The 23,182-nt window shown below is 33.2% G+C and overlaps 2 protein-coding genes across 7 annotated transcripts in view; one reads left to right on the forward strand and one right to left on the reverse strand.

The window, feature by feature from the left end:
• Nucleotides 1-23,182, forward strand: part of LOC142350566 (calcium-dependent secretion activator 2-like) — a 240,494-nt gene that overhangs the window by 118,182 nt on the left and 99,130 nt on the right. For all 4 annotated transcript variants that reach the window (XM_075402416.1, XM_075402417.1, XM_075402419.1 and 1 more), the window contains 2 exons: nucleotides 1,053-1,268; nucleotides 1,838-1,949. In XM_075402416.1, coding sequence (XP_075258531.1) covers nucleotides 1,053-1,268; nucleotides 1,838-1,949 — 328 coding nt within the window. The remainder of the gene's footprint in view (nucleotides 1-1,052; nucleotides 1,269-1,837; nucleotides 1,950-23,182) is intronic.
• Nucleotides 1-23,182, reverse strand: part of LOC142350568 (uncharacterized) — a 50,412-nt gene that overhangs the window by 18,386 nt on the left and 8,844 nt on the right. The window contains exons 5-6 of one of the 3 annotated variants that reach the window (XM_075402424.1): nucleotides 15,931-16,052; nucleotides 11,509-12,264 (exon numbers count right to left, since the gene is read on the reverse strand). In XM_075402424.1, coding sequence (XP_075258539.1) covers nucleotides 12,079-12,264; nucleotides 15,931-16,052 — 308 coding nt within the window. In that variant the 3' untranslated portion in view covers nucleotides 11,509-12,078. Of the gene's footprint in view, nucleotides 1-11,508; nucleotides 12,271-15,930; nucleotides 16,053-23,182 lie in introns of those variants that run through there. The other 2 variants (XM_075402425.1, XR_012760883.1) reach the window with 2 other exon arrangements.

A 23,182-nucleotide genomic window follows, 5' to 3' on the forward strand; every position in this document is an offset into this window, starting at 1 on the left:
CTGATCTAGCAGAAGCATTTTTAAAGTCTTCGCAGAACAACAATCAAGAAGTAGCATTTTTTTCGAGTTGTGGAACATTTTTTTGTTTGTCGGGCTTCTCTTGCTTTTTATATCAAAGAGTGGTTAGTTATTGAATCAATATTATTTGTTGCGAGTTGTTTTGGCAATAGTGGTTTCGGTAGCGCAACTTGGTTGAATTTGTTTTATTTCCATAGATATTTCCAGATATTTTTTGGCATCTGTTCGTGCTATCTTTTCTTTGTTCTTATAAGTCTTAGTTACCATTTCTAATGCTTATTGGTATTGATACTATTCCATGTATCCTCTCATTAATGAACAGGAGCTTGTCTGACTACAAAATGAAGTTTAAGTTTTGCACTTAAAAACTGTTTTTGTACAAAGATATGGGAATCAACGGCGGCTATTTTTTTGTAATCTGCCCTGTATGTTTGTGTTATTAATAGCCGCCGTCAGCCTCTCAAACGGCTATTATTTAAGCGCTTTCCTGTTTCCAATTCGCTTTACCTTTTGATCACGTTTTCTCGTTTTACTTAAGTCACGGTTTTCACGTTTGACTTCTGACTTACTTCACTCACCATTTCAACTGAATGGATTTAAAATTCTTTCATGCATTGAATTACGCAATATAGTGAATACGGTCAAATTCAAAAGAGCAAAATCGAAAGAGGCGGGATAATAAAGCCCGGTAATTAAGTCATTGAGAATTAGGTTATCAAAGTTCGTTACAGTGTTTGCTAGCTGATATCGGTATTAAGTTTATTAGCTTTCAGCTTAGAAGCTGAATTAAGTAGAGTTTTAGAATCTAACTGCACGGGAAATTTGAACATTTTTTGACACTGAAAAAAAAACAAAAAATTTCAGTCAATTTGTCTCTTCTTTTTTCTTTTTTATGTTTCAATACCGATGTGCATCAAGCGACTCAACGGCGGCTATTTTCCGGCAATCTGCCCGCTATGTTTCAGAAGATGAAGTGCCGTGCCATTTAATGTACTATAATTTCGAATGATGATAATGGTTCAAATTGTTTTCAGACGTCGCAACCAGCACAAAGGTGGAGGTGGAGGCGCAGACCCAATGGGAGGAGTAGAGCCACGAGGGTCAATTGCGAGTGACAATTTGATACATAAGTTGTGTGCACTTCAGGATTTCATGCAAGACATCAACTGGCCTGATTTAGAGTTCAGAGACCATTTGGATCAGAGGTTGAAACTGCTGGCTGCCGATATGATCGACCAGGCTGTCAAAAAGTACAAAAATTTGGTCTTACACCTTCGTGAACGCAATTTTGAAATTTGTCTGAAAAATGTGGACATTGATATCGTTAATGATTGAGAAAATTAGATATAGAAAGAATATTCTATATCGAATTTGCTTTCTGATAACAACTCAAAGAGGTAGTGTAGTGTCTACATTACACTAGCGATCAATTTTCAGAATTTGAATCTTGCGGAGTTCCCGGTTAGATCTTTTTGGGTCTGGGAAATAAACCCAGACGGAAAAAGCCTCCTTTTTCCCCCATGGAAAAAAGCCACCTAATTTTGGATAGGAAATAAACCACCAAGGAATTAAGCCCCCACGGAAATAGACCCCCATTTTAAAAATGAATTTCGGTCGTGATTTGGTGGGTTGTGATAGTTTTATATCAAGTGCCACGGGCCCCTAAGGCATGACCATGACCTGCGAAACATGGCCAAACGCGCTAAATGCTCGGCTCTTTAATAGTTAGGTGGCATTTATTTCCGTAGGGGTTTTATTTCTTGTCTAAAATTAAGTGGTTTTTCTGCCGAAACCGGATCTTCTTATGTTTTGTGTTTAGGACGAAGACGCACTTTGACAATCATATAGCAAAAGGAGGAACGGGAACTGGATATTTGATTCCCAACAGCATCTGTGTCATGATCAATTGTTTACTAGACTGCGATCAAAAGGTCAGTAACAACTTTCTCACTTCGTTCGAATAATTGCCTCTACAAATTTGATAAATTTGTCAACAAATGAGAAGGGACATTTTGCCAGAGACCTTGCTTGATGGGTCTTTTTTTACCATGAAGCGGAGATCATTCTCGTGAAAGCATCAAGATCAACCAAATAACGGCAGAGAGATTGTTCAAAAGCAGCAATAAACAAAAGAAGTTCTTCTGCCCTCTTCAATAAGAACTTTTAACAGTAAATCTTGCTTTTGAAATGTTTTAACCGAGTTTTTGCTCGATTAGCACAAGAAAGTACCCGTTAATAGACAAATGGGAGCCTTCAATTCCTATTTTTACCTATGAGAACGTACGGCCACAATTTGAAGATTATTATAATAACAATGCTGATTAATTTATTTAACATTTTAAAGCATGTAGATATCTAACCTTAGGGTTATATTCTGAGTAATTTACATGTTTCAAAAAAATATGAAAAAAGAGGACAGGAGGGAGGGAGAGAATAGAAGGAAGATAATTACAAAGAAGTAAAACTCAAAAGTTTTGCACTTAAGTTTCAGTTAACAGTTTGATTACTAGTTTGAACTTTGAGTCTGTAAACGACACGAGATCGGTGAACAAAACGAAGACCTAAATCATTTTAATCACTCGTTCCCCGTTAATTGAAGTCAAATAAAGTTTGTAGCAATTATATTAGTTATTTGGGTCTTCGTTAGTGCGATCTTTCGTACTACCAACTTTTTCTCGGATTGTTTCTTTTTTCGTCTGACCATTTGACTTTCTCTCCTCAAAAACGGGATAAACAGGTGATACCCGAACAACATTAAGTTTATCTTGGAGTCTTACGGTTTACTAGTCTCCAATTATGCGAATCACTGGTGAAACAGATTAGGGGAGACATGATTTCTTGGTGAGGAGGCGGTTGCTAATCCTAATTTTGAGTTTGAACCCCCAGTACCCCTACACTCCCCCTCACTACCCATTCTTCATCACTATCCCCCCACGCTTAACCTCCACTACCCACTTCATCCGCTCCAGCTCATTCCAACCATAATCCAGCAAGCTCAAACCTCACCGCCCCCACCCCGCGCTCCCACATCCCCCGCCTTCTCCATCCCAACCCTTCAGCAGAGCTGAAGCTGGCCTCTCCATGCCCCTTTTTTGTTTGCTTACGTGATTCACAGTAATTTTCAGCTAGATAATTTTTTGCTTAATAGGAACCATAGATGTCGCAGGATATATAATATTTTCAAAAAGATGACATTGTTTGACTTTTAAAGCAACATAAAGGTTATAAAGGGTGATAGACGTGTTGTTCTCCACCTAGCACTTTTTTGCGCAATTTTATATTTCCAAAACAAGTGTTGCCGCATTAACTTTATTAATAGCCGCACAGCCATAGCTGGGGCTATTATTGGCCTTCTTTTGTTTTTTTTTTTAAATTTCGCTGTCAATATTTTTGTTACGACCATATGACGTCTCAACGACTTCAAATCTACTTTTTGATCACTCTTTCATGCAATTTCAACTGTAGTGCGTGCGTGACGTCATTTCTCACTCTAAATGGAGCGAGTTTTTTTGTTTATTCGCGTGATTAAGTTTTTGGTCCCACGTGACTTACCTCACTCTCAAAAATGACATCCTCACTTTGAAATTGTCTTTTGTTTACTTTATTTCAAAGAGATAAGGTCAAGTGAATGTGTGTCACCCTAAATGAAGGTTATTTGAGAGCAGCTAATAGAGGCAGTAATAACTTATACTGATTCTTAATCAAAATATAACATCTCATTCTTTAATGAGGAGAGTATTTTTGGTCTGTTTTTTTTAATAGCCGCACAGCGATAGCTGGGGCTATTATTGGCCTTCTCTTGGTTTTTTTATTTCGTCGTCATGGTTTTTGTTACGACCATATGACGTCACAGCCACTTTTTGTTCATTCGTTCATGCAATTTCAACTGAATTGCATGTGTGACGTCATTTTTCGCTCTTAGTGGATCGAGTTTTTTTGTTCATGCGCGTGATTAAATTTTTGGTCACACGTGACTTACCTCACTCTCAAAAATGACTTCCTCACTTTGAAATTGACTTTTATTTACTTTAATTCAAAGAGATAAGGTCAAGTGAATGTGTGTCACCCTAAATGAAGGTTATTTGAGAGCAGCTAATAGAGGCAGTAATAACTTATACTGATTCTTAATCAAAATATAACATCTCATTCTTTAATGAGGAGAGTATTTTTGGTCTGGTTTTTTAATAGCCGCACAGCGATAGCTGGGGCTATTATTGGCCTTCTCTTGGTTTTTTTTTATTTCGTCGTCATGATTTTTGTTACGACCATATGACGTCACAGCCACTTTTTGTTCATTCGTTCATGCAATTTCAACTGAATTGCATGTGTGACGTCATTTTTCGCTCTTAGTGGATCGAGTTTTTTTGTTCATGCGCGTGATTAAATTTTTGGTCACACTTGACTCACCTCACTCTCAAAAATGACTTCCTCACTTTGAAATTGACTTTTATTTACTTTAATTCAAAGAGATAAGGTCAAATGGGTGTGTGTCACTCTAAATGAAGGTTATTTGAGATCAGCTAAAAGAGGCAGCAATAACTTATACATATTTTTAATCAAAATATAACAGATCAGCCTTCAATGAAAAGACGAATTTTTTTGGTCTGTCTTTTTTACTGTTTTTTTTAGACTGCCGATCTACGAGTCTATTGCGGCTATTTTCTGGCAATCTGCCAGCTATGTTTTTACTTTTTTTAGACTGCAGATCTATGAAGCTCTTGCGGCTATTTTCTGACAAGCTGTGTTTGTTAGTTATGCACTACCTGTTAGAATGTTTTTTGAAAAATGTAGTAGTGCAAGGGGAGGTGAAATATTAATTTTGAAATTTTTGCATTTTTTTCTGGACAATTTGTTAACCCTGGCCAAATGAAAATTGATTGTTTTCTAGCTCTCCACCACTATTTCTCTCAATGACCCTACTACGCGCATTCAACTTGTATAGTCTGTAATAGTCTTTAAATATGTAACGGTTATTTGAAGAGCCTATCGGACTTCAATTTACAATTTTAAAAGAATTTCTTGGTGGGTTGGACTCCAAATTGAATCCCCCTCAACTCCCCTATGTAGGCGTGATATCACGTTGTAAAGTTGTGAGATACCCTCTTTTTGTATTCTCGAACTGCATTCCTCCCTATTTCTGCCCCGCTCTTCTTTTCCCCTCCCACCAATTTGCTTGCCCCCTTGCATTGGAGAGAAGTACCCTAAGCGGAGGCTAGCTACTACCAAAGTCAAACCCGCTCTTGTTGCTTGAAAGCCATTCGTCCGACCTAAGTCGTATATGTTTTACTTGTCTGGGCTAGTTTTGTTTTTCTCTCGTTCCACTCATAGCACTTTTAATGAACAGTTGCTTAGCTAGGCAATCTATATTTAACTCTGTAAAGATCGCAAAACTAAATAAAAAGGACCAACTAAATAAAAATGGATAAAAAAGACCAGTTTTGGGTGCTGGTTACTTATTGATGACAAGTTTGAGTGTTTTCTTTAAATAAATTCGCAATTTCGGAGCTATTGTGCTCGCAAAGTTTCTGTTATTTTGCCGTATATTTGTGCTGAGTCTTCCAGAGGTTTGACGGAACTATAGTTCTAGTTGATCTAAATGGCCCTCCCATTCGCAATTTTGAGCTGCTGATTTCAATTGGCGGACGTTAACTTGAAAAACTCAAGTAAATAGTGCACCAAATGTGGGACAATTTTTTAATTTGAATTACATAGTGGTCTATAATTAGCTCTAAGAACGTCATTTCAAGCCCCCTAGTTGATCAATTGACTGACTGCCCTAGCCAGCTAACCCCTCCTCCTATTATTTTTTTCTTTGACAGCCGTTGTCAGCCTCGCCAACGTCTATTATATAGACGTTTTCCTTTTTATGATCCAGCAGATTTGTATTACTTACTCTCATTGACGATCATTTTAATGGGCTCTTTAATAGCCGCCCTCATCTTCTCAGCCGGCTATTATTGCGCTCGTATTTTTTTTCACAATTCAAAGAATTTGAATTGTATTGGGGCGCTGTCTTTTTACGACTCGAAGAGGAGTATTGGAGAAGTCCTTTTTACAATTCAAAGAATTTGAATTGTATTGGGGCGCTGTCTTTTTTACGACTCGAAGAGGAGTATTGGAGAAGTCCTTTTTTTAATCAATTTTATTGGAGTGATTTTTGAAGCGGGAAATGAAACGCGTGAAAAATTTGGAGTGATTTTGGTGGTGAACAAAAGTGAAGAGCGGAGCGAAAAGCGAGTGGTTTTTGTTCATACCGCTGTTTTTGAGAGAGCGAAAAATTGATGTGTGAATAACTTTTTTCTAAGCGAGCGAAATTTTTTTGTTCACGTGCGGCTTTTAAAAGCATTTTTTGCAACTTTTGATGGTTATGAGGTTTGATTATGATATTGTATTAGTTTTAGGTTTGTTTTGATAGGAATTGAAGGTTTCAAGTAGTTAATTTGATTTTTAATGCTAATTTGGAGGTTTTTGATCAGTTTTGCTGATTTTTAGACGAAATTTAATGATTTTTTACTTGTTTTTTTGTTTTACTGCCCTAAGTGGGATTGGAAGAGAAGCTTGGTACTTAAGGAATTGTCCGATACCAATTGACTTAAGTTTGTTGGTATAAATCTTTTTTTCTAAAGAAAAATGACCGAAAAATTGAGAAATTTTTAACCATTTTGCTCATTTTTTTGCAGTTTTTCTTTTTTTTTAATCTTACACAAGTGTCTCACCCACCCTATTATAACTTGCCAATTGTTTTGCGAGTGTTTCATTGCTCTTATTGCAAAGGAACCTTATTCGGCTTTATGTTTCCTTGTACTATTAAAAAAACTCATTTAGTTTTTATAGTTTATAAAAGTTTATATGCTTTTATAATAGTTAGGTTTATATGCTTTTATAATATTAAGAAATTTACTGACTTTTTCCGGTTTTTTAGTGCAAGTTGTTTTTAAGAGCTTTTTTTTCGTAATTTGGCCTCAAGTATTTTTAAAACATTCACTTAAGTGGTTTTAGTAAGTACTAGTTGTTTTGATGAAGTAATTTTGGCAGAGATAGTTATTTCGGGATCTCAAGTTATGACAAAATTTGATCAGATTTTTAATCATATTTTAACAGATTTGATTTTTTTTGTTTTTACTTTTTTGTTTTATGGTTTGGCTTCGAGAAAATCATAAATTAGTGGAGGCAAGTGTTTTCTGATGAGTAGTTGGATGGCGGTTAAATAGATTTTCACTTCGAGTCGTTTCCGGAATTCTTCCGGCTATGTTTTTTTTTAAGATCTGTTCACACATTTTCATGATTTTTGAAGTCAAATTGGAGGAGTGATTTTGGTCACGCCGAAACAGGAAGTGGAGCGAAAAAATTGAGTGGTTTTGCAGCGTGAAATTTTTTCGCTCTAAATTTAAAGTAGAGTGAGAAAACGGTGTTTGAACAAAAATTCGCTTTCTCGCTAGTGGTTTTTTGTTCACATGCGGCAATTTCACTTTGATTTTTACTGTTTTTTCGGATTTTTTTTCTAAGTGGTTTTTCCAATCCATTCATAGTCCGTTCTAGGTCTAGTTTTCTGTTTAGTCAATGAAAATTCTTTGAATTGTACGTCAGGACTTGTCCTGCTATGTTTTTTTTTAATCAATTTTATTGGAGTGAATTTTTAAGCGGGAAATGAAACGCGTGAAAAAATTTGGAGTGATTTGGTTGCTGAACAAAAGTGAAGAGCGGAGCGAAAAGAGAGTGGTTTTTTGTTCATACCGCTGTTTTTGAGAGAGCGAGAAATTGATGTGTGAAAAAATTTTCTCTGAGCGAGCGAAATTTTTTTGTTCACGTGCGGCTTTTAAAAGCAGTTTTTTTGCAATTTTTCTTGTTTATGAGGTCTGATTATGATATTTTATTGGATTTGGGCTCGTTCTGAAAGGAATTGAAGGTTTCAAGTAGTTAATTGGAGTTTTATGCAAATTTGGAGGTTTTTGATCAGTTTCGCTGATTTTTTGACGAAATTTAATGTATTTTGGCTTTTTGTTTTGTTTTACTGCTTTAAGTGCAATTTGCATCGAAGCTCGTTACTCAAAGAATATCAAGGATATAAATTGATTACAATTTTGTTGGTATAAAACATTTTTTCTGACGAAAAATGACAGAAAAATAGAGATTTTTTTAACCACTTTTTTAAATTTTTTGCTTTTTTTCGTTTTTTTTTTCAATCGTAGACAATTTTTTTAGCTTGTTATGACTTGGCCATTATTTCTTGAGCAGTTTTTTGCTCTATTTGCTCAAAGTAACTTTATTTGGATTTATTTTTTCTTATAAAAATTTAAAAAAACACCTTACTTCTCGTTTTTTTTGTTCAATTTGGTTTCAAATGTCGTTTCTATTCATCCTCAACCTTTGATAGAAATTGGAGAGTTTTCTAGTGGAATTCAGTTGTTGTAGCTCTTTTGGATGTCTATCATTTTGATTGATATTAGTTTTGAGTTGTTTTTGTTAAAGAAAATCGAGTAAATCAGAACAAATTTTGGCCACTTTTTGCCTATTTCTTCCAATTTAATGTTTTTTTTGCTTTAACTTTTTCTCAATAAGGAGCATTTTTGTAGTTGTTGAGTCTATGAATTTGCACTTGAACGCTTTGCAGGGCAGTTTTCATTTAAACAAATTATACAAAACTCTAATTCGTTAAAGAGTTTTTCTTAGTCTTTTTTTAGTTTGTTGTCCAACGTTTCTCTGCAAGTACTGGCTGAGCGATTGATCAAGCCAAATATATAACTAATTGATTTCTGTGAGTTATGGATGGGAAGCTGCATGTTATCTTTTTGTAGAGAAATTTGTTTGGATTTTTAGAGAAGATTATTTTTTGCTTTTATTCTTTGTCAAGTTTCCACTTCTCCAGTCTTTTATTTGTGAATTGGTTACAATGTCTGTCGATTGGTATTATGCTGGTGATGCATCTGATTAGTGAGAATAGTCAGATTTCTACTTCGAGTCGTTTCCGGAATTCTTCCGGCTATTTTTTTTAAGATCTGTTCACGCATTTTCATGATTTTTGAAGTCAAATTGGAGTAGTGATTGTGGTCACGCCGAAACAGGAAGTGGAACGAAAAAGCGAGTGGTTTTGCGGCGTGAATTTTTTTCGCTCTAATTTTAAAGTAGAGTGAGAAAACGGTGTTTGAACAAAAATTCGGTTTCTCGGTAGTGGTTTTTTGTTCACATGCGGCAATTTCACTCTGATTTTTACTGTTTTTTCGATTTTTTGGATCGGATTTTTTTCTAAACGGTTTTTCCAATCCATTCACAGCTCATTCTAGGCCTAGTTTTTTGTTTGAATTAAAATTTCATTTCTCGCTAGGGTTTTTTTTGCTCACATGCGGCATTTTGATATTGATTTTCTGTTTTTTTTCTTATTTTTTTGTTCTGATTTTTTTAAAATGGTTTTCTGAATTCACTCATAGCCCATTCTAGGTCTAGATTTTCTGTTTAGTCAACGAAAATTCTTTGAATTGTACGTCAGGACTTGTCCTGCTATGTTTTTTACTTCGTCAAACTTTTTTTCGCTTTACCATTTTGCCGCTTTTTCGACATTTTGCGTAAAATCTTTTTGACTTCTCTAGGCTAGTTTCTCTCTTCTCTCATTCTGCTAAAAGTGAATTTGAAAATCAGTTGCTAAGCAAAGCAATTCAAAATGAACAGAGTCAGTATAAAAAAGTTGAAGTCAGAAATAGAACGGGATAAACCCATAAAGCCCAATTTTAGATGCCAGCTATTTGAACGTCGTTCCTATAAGTCTTAGTTACCACCTCTAATGCTTATTGGTGTTGATAGTAGCCCCTGTAGCCTCTCTCTAAGAAACAGAAGTATGTTCAACTACGAAATGCCATCAAAATAAATCGGACTTAAAAAATATTTTTGTACAAAAATCTTTTTTTTTTCAATATATTCTATTCATTCAATATTCCCAATCATGCTTATTGGAATCAACGGCGGCTATTTTCCGGCAATCTGCCGGGTATGTTTAATAAGGCATATAAATAAGGTTAATTAATTCTTTTGGTTTATTTCGTATTTAACGTTTGACTTTGACACTTTTTCGCAATATTTGCCGGTTCGTAGTTTTTGTTGTCTTGTCATTTAGTCTCGAGTTAGTCTTTTTAATGGTTTAAGTTGATATTTAACTATTGTAATGATTTCGACAATATTTGTCCTCAATTAATTTCGGTGATTTTCGAATTTGTCACCTTGGTTTTGTTTCTTTGTTTTGTTAATTGCTCTCAAACCCATTTTGTAGCAATTATATTAGTCCTGCGGTCTTTTTGTTCAATTTTTTGCTTTACCGATCGTATATCTGACCCTTCTGGTTTGTCGACCTCAAAAACAGGATAAAAGACTTCAGTAAAGCATTAATTTCAATTTGGGCCTTCCGGTTTATTAGACTCTTGGGTATCCGAATCACCTAAACTGTTTTTGGATACATCAATTCATGGTGTTAAATGCGGTTCTTAGATTTCAAATTGGGATCTCTGTTCAAAGTTGAGACTTAGATGACGTTTTCTTTTGCTTTTTTCTTGTCTGCATAAAAACTCGTTATCAATTTGTTTTTATAGAAATGGAAACTACCAAAATTTGTACGGGATTAATAAATACTTATTAATATTATCAATATTTCCGGTCAGGTTTGTTATTAATAGCCGCCTCATCTTCTCAGCCGGCTATTATAGCGCTCCTATTTTTACAATTCAAAGAATTTGAATTGTATTGGGGCGCTGTCTTTTTTTTTTTTTTTTTTTAAGATCTGTTCACACATTTTCATGATTTTTGAAGTCAAATTGGAGTAGTGATTTTGGTCACGCCGAAACAGGAAATGGAGCGAAAAAGCGAGTGGTTTTGCGGCGTGAATTTTTTTCGCTCTAATTTTAAAGTAGAGTGAGAAAATGGTGTTTGAACAAAAATTCGGTTTCTCGGTAGTGGTTTTTTGTTCACATGCGGCAATTTCACTCTGATTTTTACTGTTTTTTCGATTTTTTGGATCGGATTTTTTTTCTAAATGGTTTTCCCAATCCATTCAAAGCTCATTCTAGGCCTAGTTTTTTGTGTGAATTAAATTTTCTTTTCTCGTTAGTGGTTTTTTTGTTCACATGCGGCATTTTCACATTGATTTTCTGTTTTTTTTTCTTATTTTATCAGAATTTTGTAAAAATGGTTTTCACAATTCACTCTTAGTCCATTCTAGGTCTGGTTTTTCTGTTTAGTCAATGAAAATTCTTTGAATTGTACGTCAGGACTTGTCCTGCTATGTTTTTTTACTTCGTCGAATAAAAAAATGTTTCGCTTGACCTCATTTTGCCGCTTTTTCAACATTTTGCGTGAAATCTTTTTGACTTCTCTAGGCTAGTTTCTCTCTTCTCTCATTCTGCTAAAAGTGATTTTGAGCATCAGTTGCTCAGCAAAGCAATTCAAAATGAACAAAGTCAGTATAAAAATTGCAGTCAGAAATAGAAACGGGATAAACCCATAAAGCCCAATTTTAGATGCCCGCTATTTGAACGTCGTTCCTATAAGTCTTAGTTACCATCTCTAATGCTTATTGGTATTGATAGTAGCCCCTGTAGCCTCTCTCTAAGAAACAGAAGTACGTTATGTTCAACTACGAAATGCCATCAAATTAAATCGGACTTAAAAAATGTTTTTGTACAAAAATCTTTTTTTTTCAAAATCTATTCTGTCAATCCGAATCATGCTTATTGGAATCAACGGCGGCTATTTTCCGGCAATCTGCCGGGTATGTTTAAACTTTCTCAAACAATTATTCGCACGACTTGTCTTTAACTGTTCTGTGTTTTGACCTGTTTGACGCAATCTGGATTTTTTCGTCTTTTTCGTCATTTATTGTTCACGCGCCTGTTTACAGTTTTAGAGTACTGCTGCATTTTTCAATTGTTACGGGATGATGTTTCTTTCTCTCCTCACTATCTATCACAAGAAAGTTTCCAGTCCAGTCTGTACTATTTGTAATCAATTTAGTACTTTTCGTAGGACTTTTTACTAAAGTTCTTTGATGCCGTGATTTCCTCTTTCTTTTCAGATTTTTTTTTACTTTGACCCAGAATTACTGTTGGCTTGTCTGCTGTCGTTGATAACTGCCGATTGTCTCACAGAAATGTCCTCAGCCAGTGTCATATTGTCCTCTGGCAAGTAGTACAGATCTTCGTAATAGATCATTTCTGGTTCGTCCTCCCTCCGTGCTCTTAGTTCTGCCTCTGTCTGACGTGATAGAATCTACAACTGAATCTCTCTTATTATTGCATGAGAGAAATTGTTTGACAAATTCTGCACAGAAAAGTAGGAATAATTTTTCTAGAGTAAAATTTGAATTTGCACCGCAGAATAACAATCTTTTAAACGATTGATGGAATGATAACATGAACTCGTTAATTTTTGTGGATTGATTGAAAAAGGGTTTTGTGCAATTCGTAAATAATTTCAATCGATAAGTATGACATATAGATTTCAATTATATGAATATTGCATAAATTTAAAAATGGACAAATCAACTGAATTTCAATGCTCAAAAAGGAGGGTATAGATCTTCACTGATGCTTATAATCTATTATGGACAGAAAAATATATGATAAAAAGTTGAAAAATTGTTTTTAAAAATGCATACAAAATGATCTCTTACTAATTTTTCAATTTCAGAACGCTAGGAGTGCAAGCTCTTTAAAGTAACATATTCATAAGCTAATTAATAGCCGCTGTCAGCCAGCCTCTCAACGGCTATCAAGGATACATTGGACGTATTTTAAAGAACGAAGATGGAGAGAGCATTAAGTATAACAAGGATGCTCTTTAATGTGTGTTCGCACATGATGTTCCGACCCGAGCTCGTCTACATTTTTTACCTAATTATCAACCTAATGATGAGATAATTAAAAATAGATGTTTGAGTTTAAAAAAATTGTTACAAAACCCAACTACTAATTGAATTGCATAATACCATGCCTCATTACAGCGCTCACAATATCTGCCAATAAAAAGACTACGAGAAAAAAAAACAAATGCCAAAATAAGAACAAAAATTTTTCAGCGAATGTGTTAAAAAAAAGAGAAAAAGAAACACAAATACTGACCACTCACAAAATTTTATGAAAACGCATATTGTCCAACAAACAAAACATGAATTACGACATGACATCAATGAAAAAAATAGTTTTTGAATTACAGGAAATTGGACGGAACCTCTCAATGAGGTGAATAAATTACCAGCTGACGAACAGAACAAAAACCGAAATGTATAAAAAAATGTTTGAGAATGAACAATATCGTAAATTTTAATACTATTCGCTATAAACTGTGTGCATTGAGCAACATCATTCATTCAATCCTCAGTTAGAAGCCTATGAGACCAGGCAAAAATAGCAAATTAAAAAAATTCGAGCGAGAAAAGTGTCGAATTCAATACAAAAAAAAATTTTTGGTACAAAATTTTCTTATCTCATATAAGTTTTTAGCAGAAATGGCGTTTTTCTTTTTTAACTATATGACTTCAAAAAATCAACACGTATAAACAAAAAATAAAACCGCGAAATTTTGAAAAAACCCGTTATACCAATAACGTTAAATTCATTAGCTTTCAACGGAAGACAAAAATTAAGCTAAGTTATGCTTCAATGTGAAGGCACGGATGTTTGTCAATCAAAAGTCATCAAAAGAACATCACAATAAGTCTTATGATTATGAAAACAAAAACAAATACCAAAAATTCAGAAGAAAAGTGTGAGAAGAAAGTGCCGAAGCCTTTTAAACAATAAGCGTTTCTCTGAAAAATTAATCTATGATCCATTGGATGTCTCTATAAGCCAATGGGAACTATCAATATTAGGATAATGAGAAGATTTCAAAAGAAACCGAAATTACAAAAAAAATCCAAAAAATTTTTCTGAAATTATGAAAACTCGTGGCATCGAAATCATAAAGCCATTAGTTAGCAGATAAAACAATCTACCAGTTTTTTAAAATGCAGTTAAAAGGAAGGGGATCCTGTTGTTACTGAGACTGACTTACAGTTAAATGAAAATAAATTTGATAATGGTTAGTGTCCAAAAAAGATTTTTTTAAAATGTCTTTACAGCCATTAAATTCAATAGCTCTCAACGGAAGTCAATAAAGACGCAAAGCTATGCCTCAATAAGGAGTTAAGGATGTTTTTCATTCTTATGTCATCAATAGGACATCACAATAGGTTTTATGGTTTCGAAAACAACAACAAAAGCAGGCAAAAACAAAAAATTCAGTAGAAAAGTGCAAGAAAGTGAAGCCATTTAAACCATGAATTTTTCTATGAAAACTTTATCTATGACCCTTGAACGCCTTCTCTAATTCAATGAGAACTGTCAATTTTAGGATAATGCGATAAATTTTCAAAATGAAATTACAAAAAAAGTATCAAAAAAATTTAAAAAAAAATGAAAACTCGTGGCATCGAAGTCATAAAATTAATAGTTAGAAGATAAAACCACTAGCCGGATCCATTTTAGTTGTAGTAGAAAAGGTGGAGATTCTGTTGTTTCTGAGACTATTTTACAGTTCACGAAAATAAATTTAGAATTGGTTAATGTCCAAAAAAAATTCTAAAAAGTTAATTTAAAAAGTCTTAACAGCCATTAAATTCAAGAACTTTCAACGGAAGTACAAAAATACACCACCTTATGTATCGATGGGATGATATGGATGTTTGTCACCAATATGTTATCAATAAGACATCGCAATAAGTCCTAGGATTATGAAAACAACGACAAACACAGGCAAAAACCAAAAAATGCAGAAGAAATTTGAGAAGAAAGTGTCGAAGCCATTTAACCATAATCTCTTCTCTGAAAACTTTGTCTATTATCCTTCAGACGTCTTTTTTAAGACAATGGGAACTGCCAATATGAAGATAATGAGAGAATATTTCAAAGGGAAACAAAATTACAAAAAATAAACAAAATTTTTTTCAGAAATTGCGAAAACTCGTGTTATCGAAAATAGCAGATAAAACCGTTTACCAGATTAACTTTTGTTGCAGTAAAAAGTAAGGGGGTCCTGTCATTACTGATACTGACTTACTATTCATGAAAATTAGTTTAATATCGTTTAATCGAAAAAAAAAATTGAAAAATTGTTTTTTAAAGTCTTGACAGCCCTTAGCTGTCCACTCAAAGCGCTATATAGGTTTAACTAATGCACATTAGAAAGCCGATTGAACTTTTAGTTGGCAGATCTATGCAATTGGATTCCCAAAATTTAGTAAAATCTCAAAAAGAAGATCAAAATTTCATTTAAATTTTCTAAAGCTCAGAGTCGAACACAAAAAAATCATGAGCGATGCCTTGAAAACGAATTTTTTATTCATTGGGTATCATTTGAGTGTAAATGAGGTTAATCATTAAAGGAACCTCGCTATAAAAATGACAAGTCTTTAAGTGACTAAAAAAATCATAATAAATAAGAAAAGTTTTCTAAAAAAAACAGCTCTCAAATTGAATTGGAGTTTTTTTTTATAGTAAACTTCCTCAGGAGACCAGATTTAGCCTTTTTATCGGTCTACTGGTAACACAAAATTGTTTCCTTTTTCAGCATGAAATGTCATTTGGAAATAATTTTTTTATAGAAAGCCTGAATTTGAACAAAAATTACGCTAAATTGAATAAAATCATGGTAAAAGTGAACAAAATACCACATGTTCACACAAAACTTTGAGCTTCGATAACTCCTCGAAAAATACGAAAATCTTTTTAATTTCGAATTCTACGCTAGACGAGCTTTTTAATGATAGCACTCACATTTCTCTACGATGAATATATCGATCGGCCGAAATTGTCTGAACAAAAAAAACCATTTTAGTATATAGTTCCTCCCCCCACAAGTGGAGTCGGAACAATAATAATGAAGAATAATAATGACCTTTTTGGGAAGAAGAATCAGAAAGACCATCAATAGATGTCCAAGCGGAAATGCGACAGCAACGAAATACAGAATACAGTCACAGTAGAGTTCAGAAATTGCATCATTTCCAAGAGCCGCGACTAGAACAACAATGCAAAGTTTTAAATTGTTTTGTTTCTGGGCAGATGTTAAGCCATCCTTTTCATCTTTGCTAAAGTGAGGGCTATAACTGTGCGCTGTGCCCACAATGCGTAGAATTTGATTTGTTGTACCTATTTTATCACACAGTGTCTTTTCTAATATTACTAGGTCAAATGAGCGTGTGTCACTCTAATTGAAGGTTATTAATAGCCGCGTCCTCAATTCCAGGCGGCTATTATAGCGCTCCTATTTTTTTTTACAATTCAAAGAATTTGAATTGTATTGGGGTGCTGTGTTTTTACGACTCGAAGAGGACTATTGGGGAAGTCCTTTTTACGACTCGAAGAGGAGTATTGGAGAAGTCCTTTTTTAATCAATTTTATTGGAGTGATTTTTTCAGCGGGAAATGAAACGCGTGAAATATTTTGGAGTGACTTTGGTGCTGAACAAAAGTGAAGAGCGGAGCGAAAAGAGAGTGGTTTTTGTTCATACCGCTGTTTTTGAGAGAGCGAGAAATTGATGTGTGAAAAATTTTTCTCTGAGCGAGCGAAATTTTTTTGATCACGTGCGGCATTTTAAAGCAGTTTTTTTCATTCATTTTGGTTAAGAGGTTTGGTTATGATTTTGGTTTTAATTTTTGGCTGATTTCGGTAGTGGTTTGAAGGTTTCTGGAACTTCATATGAATTTTATGATAATTCGTAGGTTTTTAATGTATTTTGCTGATTTTCGGGCTAATTTCGTTTTTTTTACGATTATTTTGATTTACTGGCTCAAATGGGTATTGAAGAAAGCCCTTCTACTTGAGCAATTTTTTTATAGCAATTGGCTACAGTTTTGTGGGTAAGAATCTTTTTTTTTTGTTGAGAAATATGACAAAAAAACGTCGAAAATTGGAACTATTTTGCTTAATTTTTTGCAGTTTTTCGTTTTTTTTTCTGTTTTTAGCTAAGTTTCTTAACCTATTATGACCTGCCTAATGTTTTGCGAGCATTTGGATACCCTATTGGCCGAAGGGAATTTTTCTTTGGATTTATATGCTTTTGAAATATTAAAAAATTTAGTAACTTTTTATAGTTTTTCAGTGAAAATTGTTTTTGAGAGCTTTTTTTCATAAATTAGCCTAAAGTATTTTTTCAAAATTCGAATAAGTGTCTTTGTAAGTACTAGTTGTTTTGATGAAGTTATTTTTGGCAGAGATAGTTTTTTCGGGATCTTAATTTATAACAAAATTTGATCAGATTTTTTATCATATTTTAACAGATTTGATTTTATTGTTTTTACTTTTTTGTTTCATGGTTTTGTTTCAAGATAATCATAAATTAGTGAAGGCACGTTTTGTTTGATGAGTAGTTGGATGGCGTTTAAATGAATTTTTACTGCGAGTCATTTCCGGAATTCTTCAATTTTACTGGAGTGATTTTTGAAGCGGGAAATGAAACGCGTGAAAAAATTTGGAGTGATTTTTGGGCTGAACAAAAGTTAAGAGCGTAGCGAAACGAGAGTGGATTTTGTTCATACTGCTATTTTTGAGAGAGCGAGAAATTGATGTGTGAAAAGATTTTCTCTAAGCGAGCCAAATTTTTTTGTTCACGTGCGGCTTTTAAAAGCAGGTTTTTTTTGCAACTTTTGATGGTTATGAGGTTTGATTATGATATTGTATTAGTTTTAGGCTTGTTTCGATAGGAATTGAAGTTTTCAAGTATTTAATTCTGAGTTAAATGCTAATTTGGAGGTATTTGATCAGTTTTGCCGATTATTAGACGGAATTTAATGATTGTTTGCCTCTTTTTTTGTTTTAATGCTTTAAGTGCGATTTGAATAGAAGCTTGTTACCTAAGGAATGTTCAAGTACCAATTGACTATAGTTTTATTTGTGTAAATCATTCTTTTCTTCGCAAAATTACAGAAAAATTGAGAAATTTTAAACCATTTTTCTTATTTTTTTTCGCAGTTTTTCTTTTTTTAATCTTAGACCTAAGTTTCTTAGCCTACAATGACTTGCCCATTGTTTTGCCGGATTTTCATTGCTTTAATTGCAAAGGAACGTCATTGGACTTTATGTTTCCTTGTACTATTAAAAAAAGACATTAAATTTTTCCAGTTTTCTTTTTCAATTTATTTTAAGTTTTTGAATGCCGTTTCTATTCTTCCTCGAATTTTTTATGGCATTTGTGGAGGTTCAGGGTTCACAATAGTTGTTGTAGTTGTTTAGTCATAATTTTGGGCAATTTTCGAGTCGTTTCGGGAATTCTTCCGGCTATGTTTTTTTTAATGAATTTTATTGGAGTGATTTTTGAAGCGGGAAATGTAACGCGTGAAAAAGTTTGGAGTGATTTTGGTGCTGAACAAAAGTGAAGAGCGGATCGAAAAGAAAGTGGTTTTTATTCATACTGGTGTTTTTGAGAGAGCGAGAAATTGATGTGTGAAAAAATTTTCTCTAAGCGAGCGAAATTCTTTGTTCACGTGCGGCTTTTAAAAGCAGTTTTTTTTAGCAACTTTTGATGGTTATGAGATTTCATTATCATATTGTCTTTTTTAGGCTTGTTTTGATAAGAATTGAAGGTTTCAATTAGTTAATTTGAGTTTAATGCTAATTTGGAGGTTTTTGATCAGTTTTGCTTTAATTTTAATGATTTTTAATGATTTTTTGCCTGTTTTTCTGTTTTAATGCTTCAAGTGGGATTTGAATAGAAGCTTGTTACTTACAGAATATCCAGATACTAATTGGTTAAAGTTTTTTTGGTTTAAATCATTTTTTTTAGCAAAAATGACAGAAAAATTGAGAATTTTTAAACCATTTTTCTTATTTTTTTGCAGGTATCCTTAGAAAAGTTTCCTAGCCTATTATGAATTGCCCATTGTTTTGGAAGCTTTTCTTTGCTCTAATTGCAAAGGATTTTTATTCTGCTTTATGTTTCCTTGTACTATTTAAAAAAGACATTAAATTTTTCCAGTTTTCTTTTTCAATTTATTTTAAGTTTTTGAATGCCGTTTCTATTCTTCCTCGAATTTTTTATGGCATTTGTGGAGGTTCAGGGTTCACAATAGTTGTTGTAGTTGTTTAGTCATAATTTTGGGCGATTTTCGAGTCGTTTCGGGAATTCTTCCGGCTATGTTTTTTTTAATGAATTTTATTGGAGTGATTTTTGAAGCGGGAAATGTAACGCGTGAAAAAGTTTGGAGTGATTTTGGTGCTGAACAAAAGTGAAGAGCGGATCGAAAAGAGAGTGGTTTTTATTCATACTGGTGTTTTTGAGAGAGCGAGAAATTGATGTGTGAAAAAATTTTCTCTAAGCGAGCGAAATTCTTTGTTCACTTGCGGCTTTTAAAAGCAGTTTTTTTAGCAACTTCTGATGGTTATGAGGTTTCATTATCATATTGTCTTTTTTAGGCTTGTTTTGATAAGAATTGAAGGTTTCAATTAGTTAATTTGAGTTTAATGCTAATTTGGAGGTTTTTGATCAGTTCTGCTTTAATTTTAATGATTTTTAATGATTTTTTGCCTGTTTTTCTGTTTTAATGCTTCAAGTGGGATTTGAATAGAAGCTTGTTACTTACAGAATATCCAGATACTAATTGGTTAAAGTTTTTTTGGTTTAAATCTTTTTTTTAGCAAAAATGACAGAAAAATTGAGAATTTTCAAACCATTTTTCTTATTTTTTTGCAGGTATCCTTAGAAAAGTTTCCTAGCCTATTATGAATTGCCCATTGTTTTGGAAGCTTTTCTTTGCTCTAATTGCAAAGGATTTTTATTCTGCTTTATGTTTCCTTGTACTATTTAAAAAAGACATTAAATTTTTCCAGTTTTCTTTTTCAATTTATTTTAAGTTTTTGAATGCCGTTTCTATTCTTCCTCGAATTTTTTATGGCATTTGTGGAGGTTCAGGGTTCACAATAGTTGTTGTAGTTGTTTAGTCATAATTTTGGGCAATTTTCGAGTCGTTTCGGGAATTCTTCCGGCTATGTTTTTTTTAATGAATTTTATTGGAGTGATTTTTGAAGCGGGAAATGTAACGCGTGAAAAAGTTTGGAGTGATTTTGGTGCTGAACAAAAGTGAAGAGCGGATCGAAAAGAGAGTGGTTTTTATTCATACTGGTGTTTTTGAGAGAGCGAGAAATTGATGTGTGAAAAAATTTTCTCTAAGCGAGCGAAATTCTTTGTTCACGTGCGGCTTTTAAAAGCAGTTTTTTTAGCAACTTTTGATGGTTATGAGGTTTCATTATCATATTGTCTTTTTTAGGCTTGTTTTGATAAGAATTGAAGGTTTCAATTAGTTAATTTGAGTTTAATGCTAATTTGGAGGTTTTTGATCAGTTTTGCTTTAATTTTAATGATTTTTAATGATTTTTTGCCTGTTTTTCTGTTTTAATGCTTCAAGTGGGATTTGAATAGAAGCTTGTTACTTACAGAATATCCAGATACTAATTGGTTAAAGTTTTTTTGGTTTAAATCATTTTTTTTTAGCAAAAATGACAGAAAAATTGAGAATTTTTGAACCATTTTTCTTATTTTTTTGCAGGTATCCTTAGAAAAGTTTCCTAGCCTATTATGAATTGCCCATTGTTTTGGAAGCTTTTCTTTGCTCTAATTGCAAAGGATTTTTATTCTGCTTTATGTTTCCTTGTACTATTTAAAAAAGACGTTAAATTTTTCCAGTTTTCTTTTTCAATTTATTTTAAGTTTTTGAATGCCGTTTCTATTCTTCCTCGAATTTTTTATGGCATTTGTGGAGGTTCAGGGTTCACAATAGTTGTTGTAGTTGTTTAGTCTTAATTTTGGGCAATTTTCGAGTCGTTTCGGGAATTCTTCCGGCTATGTTTTTTTTAATGAATTTTATTGGAGTGATTTTTGAAGCGGGAAATGTAACGCGTGAAAAAGTTTGGAGTGATTTTGGTGCTGAACAAAAGTGAAGAACGGATCGAAAAGAGAGTGGTTTTTATTCATACTGGTGTTTTTGAGAGAGCGAGAAATTGATGTGTGAAAAAATTTTCTCTAAGCGAGCGAAATTCTTTGTTCACGTGCGGCTTTTAAAAGCAGTTTTTTTAGCAACTTTTGATGGTTATGAGGTTTCATTATCATATTGTCTTTTTTAGGCTTGTTTAGATAAGAATTGAAGATTTCAATTAGTTAATTTGAGTTTAATGCTAATTTGGAGGTTTTTGATCAGTTCTGCTTTAATTTTAATGATTTTTAATGATTTTTTGCCTGTTTTTCTGTTTTAATGCTTCAAGTGGGATTTGAATAGAAGCTTGTTACTTACAGAATATCCAGATACTAATTGGTTAAAGTTTTTTTGGTTTAAATCTTTTTTTTTAGCAAAAATGACAGAAAAATTGAGAATTTTTAAACCATTTTTCTTATTTTTTTGCAGGTATCCTTAGAAAAGTTTCCTAGCCTATTATGAATTGCCCATTGTTTTGGAAGCTTTTCTTTGCTCTAATTGCAAAGGATTTTTATTCTGCTTTATGTTTCCTTGTACTATTTAAAAAAGTCATGATGTTTTCCTAGTTTTTTTTTTCAATTTGTTTTTGGTTTTTGAATGCCGTTTCTATTCATCCTCAAATTTCGTAAATTCCCATGGCATTTGTGGAGGTTCGGGGTTCACAATAGTTGTTGTAGTTGTTTAATCATAAGTATGGGCAATATTTCTTTCGAGTCGTTTCCGGAATTCTTCCGGCTATGTTTTTTTTAAATATGTGTTCACACATTTTTCAATGACTGATCTTTCAAAACGGGATAAACAGGTAAAGCCCAGCGGGCATTAAGTTTCATTAGAGGCCCAAAGTGGACGTTTGTAGGCTTCAAGCGTTTAGAGTGTCGCTGCTGCTGGGATGGCCTCAATTCAGGGTTAAAAGATCATTTTTAGGAGTTTTTGGCCAAAATGGTGCAATTTTTCGTTTTTTTTTGTGATTTTTTTTATAGTTTTTTGTTTGATTAGTCTTAGGCTGATGTTTTTAAAAGTCGATGAAGGCCTTTTGCGAGACAAAATTACTTGTTATGATCTTTTTATGAGCTGTATTTTTTAGTACTACAAATACAAACAAGTAAAATGATACTAATTTTTGCAAATTTTTTTCAAGTTTTTTGAAAAGTTTTTAATTTTTGAGTTATTCCAGCTTCAGAGGCAAGGAAATCTCCTTTATGGTTTGATAATAGAGATCTGAATAGTATCTAGTGACAATGGATTGGTTTTCAACATTTTAATGTCTCGAATTTTAGCATTTTTTGGATAAAATCTGCAATTTTTTAAAGGTTTCTTAAGTTTTTTTGTCAATTTTTGATTTTTGTCCATTCTCAAAAGCCAAAGAAAACTTTTTCCAATGTCTGCTAAAAAGGTTACTGCATAATTGTTTATTTCATTTGAATTTTTTATACTTAACTTTTCGGATTTGATAAAATTTGATAGAAATTTTTTGATAAAATTGGCAATTTTTTTCAAGGTTTTTGATAACATTTGTCTTTTATTCAGTTTTTCTTGCCTCTGTAGCCAAGTAACCTCATCCAGGAGTTGATAGTGTGTTATTAAATAGTTACTAGGGGGCAATTGAACGGTTTTCAGCATTTCAATAGAACGAATTTCTATTTTTTTGAAATTTGAAATTTTTAAAAATTATTGCCTATCGATCTTTGAGCCAGCGTTTTTTAACGCTTTAAATTGGGTTACTGGATAGCCTCTAGAGACATAGAAACGATTCTGAAGATATTATTGTCACGATTTTCGGCAACATTTCTTTAAAATTTGCCATTCATTAAAATTTTTTCCGTCTCTTTCGAGTTCATCGATCTTCAAGGGCAATGAAATTTCTTTCAGGTCTTGCAGATTAAATACTGGGCGGTTTTCAGAAACAAAATTTGGTTTTTGAACATATTTTTGGAATAGGTATGTTTAAATGGATCAAGTTTTGTCTTTGGAGTAAAGGCTTCAAGAGTTTTAGCAATGATTATTTTTTGTTTAGTTTGTTTGACTGTTTTAATTTCACAATTTTTTGAGATATTTTTGTTTGTGTTTTGCCTAGCATTTTTCAATTAATCTGCTCGTCAAGCAGAGTACTTCTATGTTTTTCATTCGTTTCCTTGAATTGTATTTCAGGACTTGTCCTGCTATGTTTTTTACTTCATCTAACAG

This window comes from Convolutriloba macropyga, chromosome 12 (assembly GCF_964194025.1).
Source record: "Convolutriloba macropyga chromosome 12, txConMacr16.3, whole genome shotgun sequence".
Lineage (NCBI taxonomy): Eukaryota > Metazoa > Xenacoelomorpha > Acoela > Convolutidae > Convolutriloba > Convolutriloba macropyga.